The sequence below is a fragment of the Arvicola amphibius genome, chromosome 3, assembly GCF_903992535.2.
Source record: "Arvicola amphibius chromosome 3, mArvAmp1.2, whole genome shotgun sequence".
Lineage (NCBI taxonomy): Eukaryota > Metazoa > Chordata > Mammalia > Rodentia > Cricetidae > Arvicola > Arvicola amphibius.
The window spans coordinates 87,299,893-87,315,425 of record NC_052049.1 but is presented as its reverse complement, the minus strand read 5'-3'; the positions used below and the strand labels follow the sequence as shown (position 1 = coordinate 87,315,425).

Sequence of the window (15,533 nt, the reverse complement as noted above, 5' to 3'; positions counted from 1 at the left end):
ACCAGCTGCAGAACACTGCAGGGTCTAATGCAACAGAGAGGTACAGAAAATACTTGTCCTCGTGGGGCTTACAACTTTCAGTGGGGGAAAAAAACGTAATCACTTTTGGCTTTAAAAAGAAAAATGTTCTCACAAATCTTTCTAAGGGCTCTTGGAGGGAAAAAAATGAAAGGTCCCATTCCAAGTGTGGGGATAGAGAGGTTGCTGGGTATATGCACGCATCTGTGAGGCAGCAGCTCCTGTGGTACCACTAGGCAGATGGGAAACCCTCAGGTGGTATCCTTTGTCCAGTTGGGTCATCTGAGTGGAGAGTTCATATTCTTTCCCAGGAATCCATTCTGTTGTAATCCTTGGGTGATGTCCAAGTATTGATACTCCCACTTGAATCCTAGGAATTGTTTCCACCTGTGGTTTTGTGTGAAAGTTGGAGTGGGAGTATCATTCCAAGAAAATGCAAGAACAAAGATAAATCCCTGGTTCCCTAAAGTTTAAGATGGTACAACCCAAGTAGGACCCTCATGGAATTACAAACAATAATTGCTGGCATGGCAATTTACCCTGTAAAGAAAATTTTACTTGATGGCATAGAAGAAAGCATTTAACACTCAAATGTTCCATTATTGTGGTCTGAGGCTCCAAATCAACCCAAACAGACACAGGAAGATTTAGCAAAGCAGAATTTAATATAGGGAATCACAAATAAAATAGGGGAGGGCGTGCGTGGGGTGGGGTAGTGCTGATCAATCAGGGCCACAGAACAGATTCTGGAGCTAATCTGTGACCCAAATGCCAAGTGAAGCAATGATTTAAGACCAAATATCCCAAACATTTGTTGCCAAGCTACAGTTAGAAGTTTTCAACAGTCAGAATTCCAAAGATTAGGGCCTTTCCTAAAATGTTCCTTCAGTTGTCAATCGACATACAATACAAGCTTTTCAGTCCAACCGATCAGATTCACTTGTTCTTTTTTGTCGTTAGGAACAGCCCTAATGTTTGTAGAGAACTAAAGATGGAGTTCTTGCTCTTACAGGTTGATGGGGGGAGGTTACAACCCCTTGGCAGCCTGTGTGCCAGGAGTCAGGCAGGAAGGGACTAGATGAGACTAAATTTATCCTTTGGTTGACCATTAGGGGACTGGACTTGCCTACTGCTACAAGGAGAAAAGGGAGGGGCTACAAGAGCGTGGCAGACACCTAAAGAAAACCACTGTAGGTTAGGGGTGGAGTATTTCCTATGCAAAGCCCAAGGAAATGGTGAAGGGACTGTCTAAGTCAACTGCAGAACCTGTGCTAAGAGGTGCGAGGCACAGCTACTCCTTCCTTCTTATTCACTGTGTGACCCTGTGACTCACCACTGCTAACAATTTCAAAGATCATTCAGTCATCCAAAACACTCTGGCTCCTCCCAAACCTACTCTATGAGTTAGGTTACTACTGTGACAAATTTAGATGATTCAATGGAGGGAAGATAGATTATTTGTCATTTTTGATCACTTTCAGAAGTTCAAATCTATATTTAGCTCTCTGTTTCTGAGCTGTGGTGTGGCAGAACATCATTGGAGCAGTGTGACTGACAGCTGTGACCACCCTATGGCCCAAGGCAATATGCAGGCACATGTAGCTAAGGATAGCTATGAACTGAGTCCAACACAAAATTGCAAACTTACTTAAGGCTTTTTTTTTTTTGTCCCGGGTGGTAGAGGCATCACGCCTTTAATCCTAGTACTCAGGAGGGCAGAGGAAGGCGGATATCTGAGTTTGAGGCCAGCCTGATCGACACAGGCTAGTGCAGGATAGCCAAGGCTGTTACACAGAAGAAACCCTGTCTCGGAAAAGAAGGAAGAAAGGAAGGAAAAAAGGAAAGTAAGAGGGGGAGGGGGAGGGGGATGAGTAGGGGCATGGGGAGAGGGGAGGGAAGAAAAGGAAAGAAAGAGAGAGAGAGAGAGAGAGAGAGAGGAAAAGGAAAGAGAGAGAGAGAAAGAAGGAAAAAGTTCTGAGCACTGTAGAGGTGGTACCTCAAATGACAAAATGTTGCGGCAACATTGATTGAGTCAGAAATGCTCACCTAGTGATGCTTTTGCAATCAGAGAGTAACAAGTAGGAGGTATTATCAAGATATAGTCTTCAGGTCAAGAGGTTGTGGTGCACACCTATAATCCCAGCACTGAGGAGGCAAAGGCAAGCAGATCTCTGTGGGTTCAAGGCCAGCCTGGTCTAAAGAGTGAGTTCCTGGACAGGCTCGGTAGCTACACAGAGAAAGCCTGCCTTGAAAAATAATAACAGGAAAAAATAAAAAACACTATTGGTTACAGTTTTACCGTTTAAAAGGAGCTTTAAAGGGAGGGATTTAGGTATGTCATCATCAGGGTAGGATTGTTATATCAAGACAGACAACTAAGGCTATGGGCGGTAGTGGTGCAAGCCTTTATTTAAAACCAAAATCCTGGAGGCTCTGGGGTCAAGGCCAGCCTGATGTCCAGAGTTCCAGGACAGCCAGGGCGATCCAGAGTAAACCTATCTCAAAAAACAAAATAAACCCCAAAAGGCCTACAAGTAAAAGGAAGTTCCTTCATGAGTCCACCATGCTCACGCTCTCCACCTGTGCTTCTTCCATTTCGTCATCATCAGGCGATTCCTCCATGTTCTCTTCCTGCCTGGCAATCCTGTCTAATTCTAAGGCTGCTGCCAGTCTCCTCCTGGCCCTCATCACCCTCCGGGATTGTCTCCGGATATCCGCAGGAGTTACTTGTTGAATGTTAATAGATGGCGACAGCTCAAGAGCCATTGGCCCTGTCACCCCTTGACTGTAGGATGGAGATGGCGACTGCTCAAGAGCCTCTCGCACTGTCCCTTCTGACCTCGGGGATTGCACAGAGGTGAACTGTGCAGTGTGCACACCATTGACACCACTAGGCACGATGGCTCCAGCCTGCCTCCCTCGTGCAGTTCTTTTTGCAGGGTTTGAAAAACACAGTGGACCTAGTAGATTCCCTGTACCGTCTTCAATGCAATATTTCTGCAGTCTCCTGAATGCACAGAGCTGCTGGGGTTTCTCCAGCATCTCTTCTTGCCTGTGCCTGGTGGTATTTTCAGGATGGGAAGTTATTCTGGTCACAGAACTTTTGAAGATGCAACTAGTCATCCTCATAGGAGAAGTTGCCCTAGCTCGGCGTTTGCTCTTGTCCTTGTTCCGGACAGCCCCGATCCTCTTCTGTAATTTCGGAGGTATCATACTTCTTGTGAGCCTTCCCTTTAAAAAAGAAAGAAAAATGTAAACAACACAGAGGATGGGACCTACTAAGAGTTATGCAGAATTTTCTCAGCTGGTGGATCTTCTATTACCCCTTTCCTCTGAAGAAATGGGTCTCAGATCACAGGATGGGCTGAAGTCATCTGTGACAAGTTCTAAATGTCAAATATCTGTCACCCAAAAATATCTAGGGTGGGGCCCAGAATTACAATTTGTGCTGGGTTCCCAATGTTACTACAATAAAGACTCTAGTCATCGGGCTTCAGGAACTTCTAACTCACGGGACTATTACGGATAGGAAGCTAGGGGTCTCTCTACATACAGATTCCCTCCATCTAAGTTTATGCAGAAACACTCTGGATGTTCATGCACGGATGAAAATCATCCAGCAATGCATTCCACAGAAAGACGCCTTGTCATTATGAGCTGATGAAGTACATTTTAAATTTCTTCCAGCAAATTTTCACAAGTAGTTAACAGCTTTCCACGAGATATCAGTTTGTGCCAATTACAACTATGCATTAAAATAAAAAGGGTTAAATATAAAGAAAAAGACCAAGAATGAATATTCTACAATTAGTATGAATTATGTACTCACTATCAAAGGCTGGCTTGGAAATGAGTTTCCTGAAGGTCCCTCCATGGCTTTAGAGCTTGTCAGAAAGACTCCACTACTGAGATGTAGACAGGGCCGGAATTGCTGGAAATGCCAGTCTTTCTCTTACAATTCGCCTTTTATATAGGAGGAGAGATAGGTAATCAAATTATCAGACAAGCCAACCTACAGATAAACCAGTGAGTGTTAAAACTGCTAGGGAAGCCAGCGCCTTTGATCCCAGCCCTTGGGAGGCAGAGGCAGGCTAATCTCTGTGCGCTGGATGCCAACCTGTACAGAAAGCCATTTCCATGACAGCTGACAGACTCTTACTCTTACAAATCCTGTATTGAAAGCCCAAGTTGCTGGGCGGCGGTGGTGCACGCCTTTAATCTCTGGATTAATTTAAGAGGCAGAGGCTGGAGGACCTCTGTGAGTTCTAGGTCAGCCTGATCTGCAGAGTGAGTTTGAGGACAGTCAGAGTTACACAGAGAAACCTAGTCTCAATATATAAAAACAAACAAACAAACAAACAAACAGAAAAGGATCAAGTACAAGGACAACTAGGGCTGTTACACAGAGAAATGCAGTTTCCCCCCCCCCCCCCCCAAAATAGAAGCTTTACGTGGGAGAAGTTAGAGGAAAATTGCCTCTTGTTAAGGGCCCTGGGATAGGAGTGTTGTGTTCTGAGTTAAACAGTACTAAGTGAAACAATTATACCGTACTAAATTAAACAGTACTAAGAACCAAAATCACTGTTCACAGTCGTGAAAAGACTTTATTGTAAGCCCCTCTCTTAATGTAGTATTTTTCTTATAAATGTTAAGATGTTGAGTGCTGGGATAATTTTCCTCCCTGACAGTCATTAAGCCCTTCCTGTCTCCATTGCCATTTTCATTGAAGGACTAGATACTGGATACGCCTAACCCTAGCCCTAGCCCTAGCCCTGATTACTCAGGCTTCTCTAGAGTCACAGACTTATCAAATGAATATATGTATAGGAGTTTAATGGGATGACTTACAGGCTGTGTAGTCCCACAGTGGCTGGCTATGAATGGAAGTTCAAGAAAGCAGTTGCTGCTCAGTCCCACAAGCCTGGCTATCTCGGCTGGTCTTCTGTGTATGCTGGAATCCTGAAGAAGTAGACTCCAGGGAAGGAATGGGTGTGCTGACAAGGCGAGGGCAAGCAAGCAAAGAATGAACCTGTCTCCTTCCATTGTTCATATATAGGCTACCAGAAGAAGGTGTGGCCCAGATCTGGACTAAAGGGGTGTGTCTTCTGGCCGTCAGATCTGGATCAAGCTAAGCGGTGGTAACACGCGCCTTTAATCCCAGCTCTCAGGGGACAGAGGCAGTAGGATCTCTGTGAGTTCGAGGTCAGCCTGTTCTACAGAGCAAGTTGCAGGCCGGGCTCCAAAGCTACACAAAGAAACCCTGTCTCGGGGCTGGAGAGATGGCTCAAAGTTTAAGAGCACTGACTGCTCTTCCAGAGGTCCTGAGTTCAATTCCCAGCAACCACATGGTGGCTCACAACCATCAATAATGAGATCTGGTGCCCTCTTCTGGCATGCAAGTAAATAGAGAAGAAATGTTGTATACATAATAAATAAATAAATCTTTAAAAAAAAAAAACCCTGTCTCTAATAATAACAACAACAACAACAACAACAACAAATCTCTGGATGAAAAACTGGTGTCTTCCAGGTCAAGATGTGGATGAAAAGTCTGTGTCTTCTAGCCTCAAGATCCAGATCAAAGGCATGTTGTTGTCTTCCTGTCTCAAGATCTAGACCACAGGTGTGCCCTCCATTTCTGGATTGCATTTCACTCCAGGTATAGTAAAGTTCACAACCAAGAATGCCAGCACAGGTGTCACACCCACCTGTCAACGTGACAGTATGGCACTACTCCTATATTGCGGCTGCACCACAGGACCATTCATGAGCCTCGGGCAAGGGGCTGGAGATTGAAACACACAAAGACACACAGAGACAGCACAGACAGAGACACACACCTCTCGTCACTGGTAAAGAAACCCTTTATTGAATACTACCACGGAGGCTTCTATACCCAACACAGTCAGGTGGGCAAGCAGGTGAAAACCTCATCTCCTGATCCTCAATTAAGGCCAAGGCAACATGTTCTCAGGAAGCAGAACTGGACACAACTTTCGGTAGCACACATCAGAAGGCCAAGTAAAGGTCACTAGCAGGGGAGAGCAGCTAGAAGCCAGGACTCCAAATGGTCCCAACACACAAGTATCACTGACTGTTCTTCTTTGCCACTCTGGGGACTCTTTCATATCAGAGCCTCAGCTTTACGTTGAGTCTCCGTTGTCTTCTGTCTCTCCACAATTGCTTTAATCCATTGACTGTCCTATTTATTGAGTCGGTTCTCTCCTCATCATTAACTTCATGTGGACATTAGCTACCTGTTTTCGCTAAACTATCATTATAGTCCCCAAAGTATGGTTATGAGCCTTTGTTTGTTTTCTTTCTTCTCTTCTTATATTATTCCATTCTTTTACATCCTAATCACAGATACAGTTCCATCTATTCTGTATTCCACATATCACTTGGGCTTCTTGCATTTATATCTTCTCCTTTGTCTGCTTTGAGTATGATTTTTACTACTATAGACTCTTCATTCTGTCTCTTTTATCTGGTGTTTGAAGCATACACAGAATTTTCACACCATTTTCCCTTTCAAACAGTTTTAAATCTATTTTTTTTGTTTTATTGTGCTGTGCACTCCATGTGTGTCATGCCCGTGGAGGCTAGAAACGGGCATTGGATCTCTTGAAACTGGAGTTACAGATGGCTGTTCACTACCGTGTGGATGCTGGGAATCACAGTCTGATCCTCTGCAAAAGCAACACATACTCTCAAACAGTCAGCCGTCTCTCCAACCCCCATTCCTTTTAACCAAATACATTACGTTTACCCACTGGTTTTTTTGTTTACTATATATTTTCTTTCCTTTTTTTTTTCTTTTCTTTTCTTTTTTCTGAAACAGAGTTTCTCTATAGCTTTGGAGCCTGTCCTGGAACTAGCTCTGGTAGACCAGGCTGGCCTCGTACCCACAGAGATCTGCCAGCCTCTGGCTCCCGAGTGCTGGGATTAAAGGCGTGTGCCACCACTGCCCGGCTCTACTATATATTTTAAGCACTTAACACTCACATGATCCAATATTGTGGGCTGAGGCTCCAAATTAACCCAAACAGACACAGGAAGATTTGGCAAAGCAGAATTTAATACAGGGAATCACAAACCAAAGGGGGGAGGGCATGTGTGGGGTGGGGTAGTGCTGATCAATCAGGGCCACAGAACAGATTCCGGAGCTAATCTGTGACCCAAATGCCAAGTGAAGCAATGATTTAAGACCAAATATCCCAAACATTTGTTGCCAAGCTACAGTTAGAATTTTTCAACAGTCAGAATTCCAAAGATTAGGGCCTTTCCTAAAATGTTCCTTCAGTTGTCAATCGACATACAATACAAGCTTTTCAGTCCAACCGATCAGATTCACTTGTTCTTTTTTGTCGTTAGGAACAGCCCTAATGTTTGTAGAGAACTAAAGATGGAGTTCTTGCTCTTACAGGTTGATGGGGGGAGGTTACAACCCCTTGGCAGCCTGTGTGCCAGGAGTCAGGCAGGAAGGGACTAGATGAGACTAAATTTATCCTTTGGTTGACCATTAGGGGACTGGACTTGCCTACTGCTACAAGGAGAAAAGGGAGGGGCTACAAGAGCGTGGCAGACACCTAAAGAAAACCACTGTAGGTTAGGGGTGGAGTATTTCCTATGCAAAGCCCAAGGAAATGGTGAAGGAACTGTCTAAGTCAACTGCAGAACCTGTGCTAAGAGGTGCGAGGCACAGCTACTCCTTCCTTCTTATTCACTGTGTGACCCTGTGACTCACCACTGCTAACAATTTCAAAGATCTTCAGTCATCCAAAACACTCTGGCTCCTCCCAAACCTACTCTATGAGTTAGGTTACTACTGTGACAAATCTTAGATGATTCAATGGAGGGAAGATAGATTATTTGTCATTTTTGATCACTTTCAGAAGTTCAAATCTATATTTAGCTCTCTGTTTCTGAGCTGTGGTGTGGCAGAACATCATTGGAGCAGTGTGACTGACAGCTGTGACCACCCTATGGCCCAAGGCAATATGCAGGCACATGTAGCTAAGGATAGCTATGAACTGAGTCCAACACAAAATTGCAAACTTACTTAAGGCTTTTTTTTTTGTCCCAGGTGGTAGAGGCATCACGCCTTTAATCCCAGTACTCAGGAGGCAGAGGAAGGCGGATATCTGAGTTTGAGGCCAGCCTGATCGACAAGAGCTAGTGCCAGGATAGCCAAGGCTGTTACACAGAGAAACCCTGTCTCGGAAAAGAAAGGAAGAAAGGAAGGAAAAAAAGGAAAGTAAGAGGGGGATAGGGAGGGGGATGAGTAGGGGCATGGGGAGAGGGGGAGGGAGAAAAGAAAGAAAGAAAAAGAGAAAGAAAGAGAGAAAGAAAGAAAGAAAGGAAGGAAGGAAGGAAGGAAGGAAGGAAGGAAGAAAGAAAGAAAAAAGAAAGAAAGAAAGAAAGAAAGAAAGAAAGGAAAAAGTTCTTGAGCACTGTAGAGGTGGTACCCTCATAATGACAAAATGTTGGTCATACATTGATTGAGTCAGAAATGCTCACCTAGTGATGCTTTTGCAATCAGAGAGTAACAAGTAGGAGGTATTATCAAGATATAGTCTTCAGGTCAAGAGGTTGTGGTGCACACCTATAATCCCAGCACTGAGGAGGCAAAGGCAAGCAGATCTCTGTGGGTTCAAGGCCAGCCTGGTCTAAAGAGTGAGTTCCTGGACAGGCTCGGTAGCTACACAGAGAAAGCCTGCCTTGAAAAATAATAACAGGAAAAAATAAAAAACACTATTGGTTACAGTTTTACCGTTTAAAAGGAGCTTTAAAGGGAGGGATTTAGGTATGTCATCATCAGGGTAGGATTGTTATATCAAGACAGACAACTAAGGCTATGGGCGGTAGTGGTGCAAGCCTTTATTTAAAACCAAAATCCTGGAGGCTCTGGGGTCAAGGCCAGCCTGATGTCCAGAGTTCCAGGACAGCCAGGGCGATCCAGAGTAAACCTATCTCAAAAAACAAAATAAACCCCAAAAGACCTACAAGTAAAAGGAAGTTCCTTCATGAGTCCACCATGCTCACGCTCTCCACCTGTGCTTCTTCCATTTCGTCATCATCAGGCGATTCCTCCATGTTCTCTCCCTGCCTGGCAATCCTGTCTAATTCCAAGGCTGCTGCCAGTCTCCTCCTGGCCCTCATCACCCTCCGGGATTGTCTCCGGATATCCGCAGGAGTTACTTGTTGAATGTTAATAGATGGCGACAGCTCAAGAGCCATTGGCCCTGTCACCCCTTGACTGTAGGATGGAGATGGCGACTGCTCAAGAGCCTCTCGCACTGTCCCTTCTGACCTCGGGGATTGCACAGAGGTGAACTGTGCAGTGTGCACACCATTGACACCACTAGGCACGATGGCTCCAGCCTGCCTCCCTCGTGCAGTTCTTTTTGCAGGGTTTGAAAAACACAGTGGACCTAGTAGATTCCCTGTACCGTCTTCAATGCAATATTTCTGCAGTCTCCTGAATGCACAGAGCTGCTGGGGTTTCTCCAGCATCTCTTCTTGCCTGTGCCTGGTGGTATTTTCAGGATGGGAAGTTATTCTGGTCACAGAACTTTTGAAGATGCAACTAGTCATCCTCATAGGAGAAGTTGCCCTAGCTCGGCGTTTGCTCTTGTCCTTGTTCCGGACAGCCCCGATCCTCTTCTGTAATTTCGGAGGTATCATACTTCTTGTGAGCCTTCCCTTTAAAAAAGAAAGAAAAATGTAAACAACGCAGAGGATGGGACCTACTAAGAGTTATGCAGAATTTTCTCAGCTGGTGGATCTTCTATTACCCCTTTCCTCTGAAGAAATGGGTCTCAGATCACAGGATGGGCTGAAGTCATCTGTGACAAGTTCTAAATGTCAAATATCTGTCACCCAAAAATATCTAGGGTGGGGCCCAGAATTACAATTTGTGCTGGGTTCCCAATGTTACTACAATAAAGACTCTAGTCATCGGGCTTCAGGAACTTCTAACTCACGGGACTATTACGGATAGGAAGCTAGGGGTCTCTCTACATACAGATTCCCTCCATCTAAGTTTATGCAGAAACACTCTGGATGTTCATGCACGGATGAAAATCATCCAGCAATGCATTCCACAGAAAGACGCCTTGTCATTATGAGCTGATGAAGTACATTTTAAATTTCTTCCAGCAAATTTTCACAAGTAGTTAACAGCTTTCCACGAGATATCAGTTTGTGCCAATTACAACTATGCATTAAAATAAAAAGGGTTAAATATAAAGAAAAAGACCAAGAATGAATATTCTACAATTAGTATGAATTATGTACTCACTATCAAAGGCTGGCTTGGAAATGAGTTTCCTGAAGGTCCCTCCATGGCTTTAGAGCTTGTCAGAAAGACTCCACTACTGAGATGTAGACAGGGCCGGAATTGCTGGAAATGCCAGTCTTTCTCTTACAATTCGCCTTTTATATAGGAGGAGAGATAGGTAATCAAATTATCAGACAAGCCAACCTACAGATAAACCAGTGAGTGTTAAAACTGCTAGGGAAGCCAGCGCCTTTGATCCCAGCCCTTGGGAGGCAGAGGCAGGCTAATCTCTGTGCGCTGGATGCCAACCTGTACAGAAAGCCATTTCCATGACAGCTGACAGACTCTTACTCTTACAAATCCTGTATTGAAAGCCCAAGTTGCTGGGCGGCGGTGGTGCACGCCTTTAATCTCTGGATTAATTTAAGAGGCAGAGGCTGGAGGACCTCTGTGAGTTCTAGGTCAGCCTGGTCTATAAGAGCTTGTTCCAGGACAGGCTCCAAATATACAGAGAAATCCTGTCTCTGAAAAAAAATTGAAAGCACAAGTTGATTATAAAAACAATCGAATATTCTGATCTATGTGTAGGTATGAAGGCACCACTCTTTTAATTACCATAAAATTATCTCACCAACTTTTTTATATCAGTATTTTAAATACATCCATTATTCTCAATATTTGTATATTTCCAAGTATATTTTATAAAAACAGAAATAGATGTTTCTGTATAGATAAATACGCAGACATTTTTTAATGATAGCTTCTCACTGTGGAGAGCGGGCTTGCCTGGAACTCACAGAGAGCCTTTAGTCTCTGCCTTCCTCATACTGGGATTAAAGGTTTGCTTGACCCACACCCAGCCCAATACCTTTTGTAACGGATAAAATTTTAGAAAATATTGTGCTTTATAAAAGTAAGACAAATGGATGTTTTAATAGAGTACAGAGGTATTGAAACATAAATATCTTTTCTTGTTTTGAAACGGTCTCCTGCTAACACCTGCTGCCCTGGAGTGTAAAGATATCCACCTGCCTGCCTCTGCTGAGTTAAAGGTGTACACTGCTGAGCCCGCCTTCATTTATACTTTTCTGTATTCCTTTAGAGTCTGTTCATAGTTGGAACCTTGGCTTCTAGGTTGCTAGGTAAGCTCTCTCTCATTGGACTATATCTCCAGACCTCCCACATTCACTAATGTAAGAGGGCTTTACTAAATTGCCCAGGTTGACCTTGAGTTTGAGATTACCATGTGTCCTGCTTCTGAGAGACAGAGATCTTCCAGTTTCTGCCTTCCCCGTGCTGGGATTAAAGGTGTGCTCGAACACACCCAATATGACACTTTTTGTACAAGATAAAATTAGGGAATATTTACATGCCCATCAGGGCCTGGTATTAAGAAAGTAACCTGGTGTACTGGCTTTGGAGGAGCCTAGCCTGTGTGGATGCTCATCTTCCTAGACCTGGATGGAGGGGGGAGGATCATGGACTTCCCGCAGGGCAGGGAACCCTTATTGCTCTTTGGGCTGGAGAGGGAGGGGGAGGGGAGGGGGGAGGGAGAGAAATGGGAGGCAGGGAGTAGGCGGAAATTTTTAATAAAAAAATAAATAAAAATAAAAATAATCCAAAAAAATTAAGTAACCTGGATCAATTTCACTAGGGATTATTTTCATTTAACTTATGTCCATTATAATACTCTATACACTCTATAATTTAGTTTTCAGTATTTGGGATCAAACTCGGGGCCTTGTAACACTATTAATAAAACCTTAAAGACAGAAATTGGGTTCAAGCCGGGCGGTGGTGGCGCACGCCTTTAATCCCAGCACTCGGGAGGCAGAGGCAGGCGGATCTCTGTGAGTTCGAGGCCAGCCTGGTCTACAAGAGCTAGCTCCAGGATAGGCTCCAAAGCTATAGAGAAACCCTGTCTCGAAAAACCAAAAAAAAAAAAAAGAAAAAAAAAAAAAGAAATTGGGGTTCAACCTGAAGGTCAGAAAAGCAAAACAGCTAGCCACTGGCTCTTACCTCTACCTCAGTCTGAAATGACTATCCTGCCTCCAGGAATCTCAGAATGGGACTGTGTGAGAGAGCTGTCTCCTCCTCTCCTGTTTTATATTCCTCTCTAGAGCTGGGATTAAAGGTGTGCACCACTACCACACGGTTCTTATGGCAAACTAGTGTGACTGCTGGGATTAAAGGTTTCTTTATCTTTACTTTTATCCCCAACCATTAGGGGTCGAGGAGTACTACATTCAGTGATACTCTAATGTTACATGTAAGAATTCAGATTCTATATTCAGGAACCAAGATGAATTCTGATGAATTTATTTGAGCACTTTAAAGATTATGTTTCATCCTATCTAATGTTAGCTGCCAGTCCTTGTTCAGTTACATAGCCAGTGTTTTCTCATAGTCCCTAAAAACATTCTCATTAGCTGCTTTTTTTTTGTTTTGCTTGTTGCTTTCTCCATTATTAGGAATTGAACCTAGGGCCTCTTAAGTCCTGGCAAGAATTGTCACTGACCCATGTTTCTAGCTCTCCGTGGTTTGTAGAACATAATACAGTTCAGAAATGTTAGCCTGAATTACTTGGAATAGAAAATGTTGACTCGATTAAATATGCAGTTTGGTATCACCCATGGTTTGGAACATATTTGACTGTAGTGGGTTGTTTGTTTGTTTAGGAGATGGTGAAGCCTGGGTTTATTTGTTTCTGCCCAGTTTGATGTAGCACAAAGCTTACCTCAACCTTGCTCTAATTCCTGTGTAGCCAAGCATGACCATAAGCATCTGAAAATCCTACCTCCACAGTAGTCTCTGACCCAGCTTAGCTGGACATTTTGTTTGATACTCTGTCTTTGCCATTTAATCACACTTCACACAATTATAGTCACTCAGTTCTAAATTTTCAAATGTCCTTCACTCATTACTTTTGAAAATTTTGGTTTGCACTGTTTTCCTAACTTATGTCCAGATCAATTTCTTAATAATTTCTTCTTAATATAATCACAGAATTTTGGTTCTAAATAGTGAATAGCTTTGTCAGACGTGGTGGTTCACACCTTTAATCCCAGCACTGGGGAGGCCGAGCTAGATGAATCTCTGTGAGTTCGAGGCCAGCCTTGTCTACAAGAGCTAGTTCCAAAACAGCTAGGACTGTTACACAGAAAAACCCTGTCTCAAAAAAACCAATAAATAAATAAATAGCTTTAATTTAAAAATAGAAGAATGGAAACTTTACAGTCAGTGAAGAGAGTATAATTTCTTTGGGCACAATAAATTAAAAAGAGGCAAAATTACAATTTGTAACACATTATATTAGTTGCTAATATTTATCGAACTAGATCCAGATAGGGAAAACCCACAGTGTGGTTGAAGAGATTTGAGCCACATACATCCAGTAAATTATATCTCAAAATAATGACAAATGGTTTAGAATATGGGTGGCAAATTTGGTAATCCCTTCACAAATAAAGTTAAAACAAATGGCCAATAAGCATCTAAAGAATATATTCAACTTTGTTACTTTATGGTGAATATATTTTAAAAAGTCACAGTAAACAATATTAGAAAGTGTTTAGGTAAATTGGAAACAATAGCAATCATAAGTCCTGAGATCATTCAGTGAAGGCTCATAGGAGATCAAGTTAGCCCATGTACCCTGAGAACTCCTAAGTAGTATTTCTAAAAGCTGTAAATACAATATAAGTAAACTGTAGCAGTCATGGTTACCCCATCACTCTGGAGGGTGTGGCAGGGGATTGCAAGCTCTTGTTCCCTCTAGGTTAAATAATGAAATCCTGTCTCAAAACACAGACAAAACAGCAAATACGATACTCCCCTGCACAGCCAACCATCTCCGCCAACGCTCTACACTTTCTACTTTGGTCCTGGAAACTAAAATCATGAGAGCTGTGAAATAGAATGTAAACAAATATACTCAACAGCAAGAAAATGAATTTTTAAAAATGCAGTATTTGCAATAGACAGAGCTCCATACAGCAAGAATTTACACAAAACAAGTGATGTAATAAATATTAGGAAACATCTGACACACAGGGAGACAGTTATTACAATTGTCAGGGGACCATGCTTCTCTTTTCTGGTCTTTCACACTGGAGTATCTTTCTTTAGCCTTGACTTTGCTTTCCTTCTACTTCTGCCTCATTTACACTAATGATAATGCATACATTAAAGCTTCGCCTGGCCGGGTTGTGGTGGCACACACCTTTAATCCCAGCACTCAAGAAGCAGAGGCAGCCAGATCTCTGTGTATTCGAGGCCAGGCTGGTCTCAAGAACTAGTTCAAGCCTGGTGGTGGTGGTGCGTGCCTTTAGTTCCAGCATTCGGGAGGCAGGGGCAGGCAGATCTCTGTGAGTTCGAGGCCAGCCTGGTCTGCAGAATGAGTTCCACGACAGCCAGAGTTACACAGAGAAACCCAGTCTCAAAATACAAAAACAAAAAACAAATAAACAAAAAGAGCTAGTACAAGGACAACTAGGGCTGTTACACAGAGAAATCCTGTTGCAAAAAAAAAAAAAATCTTTACCTGGGAGAAGTGAGAGGAAAATTGCTTCTTGTTAAGGGCCCTGGGATAGGAGTATTGTGTTCTGAGTTAAACAGTACTAAGTTAAACAGTTAAACAGTACTAAATTAAACAGTACTAAGAACCAAAATCACTGTTCACAGTCATGAAAAGACTTTATTGTTGACTGGTTATGAATGGAAGTTCAAGAAAGCAGTTGCTGCTCAGTCCCACGAGGCTGGCTATCTCGGCTGGTCTTCTGTGTATGCTGGAATCCTGAAGAAGTAGACTCCAGGGAAGGAATGGGTGTGCTGACAAGGCGAGGGCAAGCAAGCAAAGAATGAACCTGTCTCCTTCCATTGTTCATATATAGGCTACCAGAAGAAGGTGTGGCCCAGATCTGGACTAAAGGGGTGTGTCTTCTGGCCGTCAGATCTGGATCAAGCTAAGCGGTGGTAACACGCGCCTTTAATCCCAGCTCTCAGGGAACAGAGGCAGTAGGATCTCTGTGAGTTCGAGGTCAGCCTGTTCTACAGAGCAAGTTGCAGGGCAGGCTCCAAAGCTACACAAAGAAACCCTGTCTCAAAAAACAAACAAAACAAAAAAGATCTGGATGAAAAACTGGTGTCTTCCAGGTCAAGATGTGGATGAAAAGTCTGTGTCTTCTAGCCTCAAGATCCAGATCAAAGGCATGTTGTTGTCTTCCTGTCTCAA

General features: G+C 43.2%; 2 protein-coding genes across 2 annotated transcripts; both read right to left on the bottom strand.

Annotated features, from left to right (window-relative positions):
• Positions 1-2,568: 2,568 nt before the first annotated feature.
• LOC119809273 (methyl-CpG-binding domain protein 3-like 2B) lies at positions 2,569-3,231 on the bottom strand. The gene has a single exon (XM_038322128.1). It carries the CDS (start codon positions 3,229-3,231, stop codon positions 2,569-2,571), a length of 663 nt encoding a protein of 220 aa, XP_038178056.1.
• Positions 3,232-9,042: 5,811 nt separating this feature from the next.
• Positions 9,043-9,705, bottom strand: LOC119809272 (methyl-CpG-binding domain protein 3-like 2B). Its single transcript, XM_038322127.1, has one exon. It carries the CDS (start codon positions 9,703-9,705, stop codon positions 9,043-9,045), a length of 663 nt encoding a protein of 220 aa, XP_038178055.1.
• Between the last annotated feature and the right edge of the window lie 5,828 nt (positions 9,706-15,533).

What these genes read in the sequence shown, in the direction of transcription:
- LOC119809273 (XM_038322128.1), bottom strand. Translation starts at nt 3,231, where the DNA reads ATGATACCTCCGAAATTACAGAAGAGGATCGGGGCTGTCCGGAACAAG.
- LOC119809272 (XM_038322127.1), bottom strand. Translation starts at nt 9,705, where the DNA reads ATGATACCTCCGAAATTACAGAAGAGGATCGGGGCTGTCCGGAACAAG.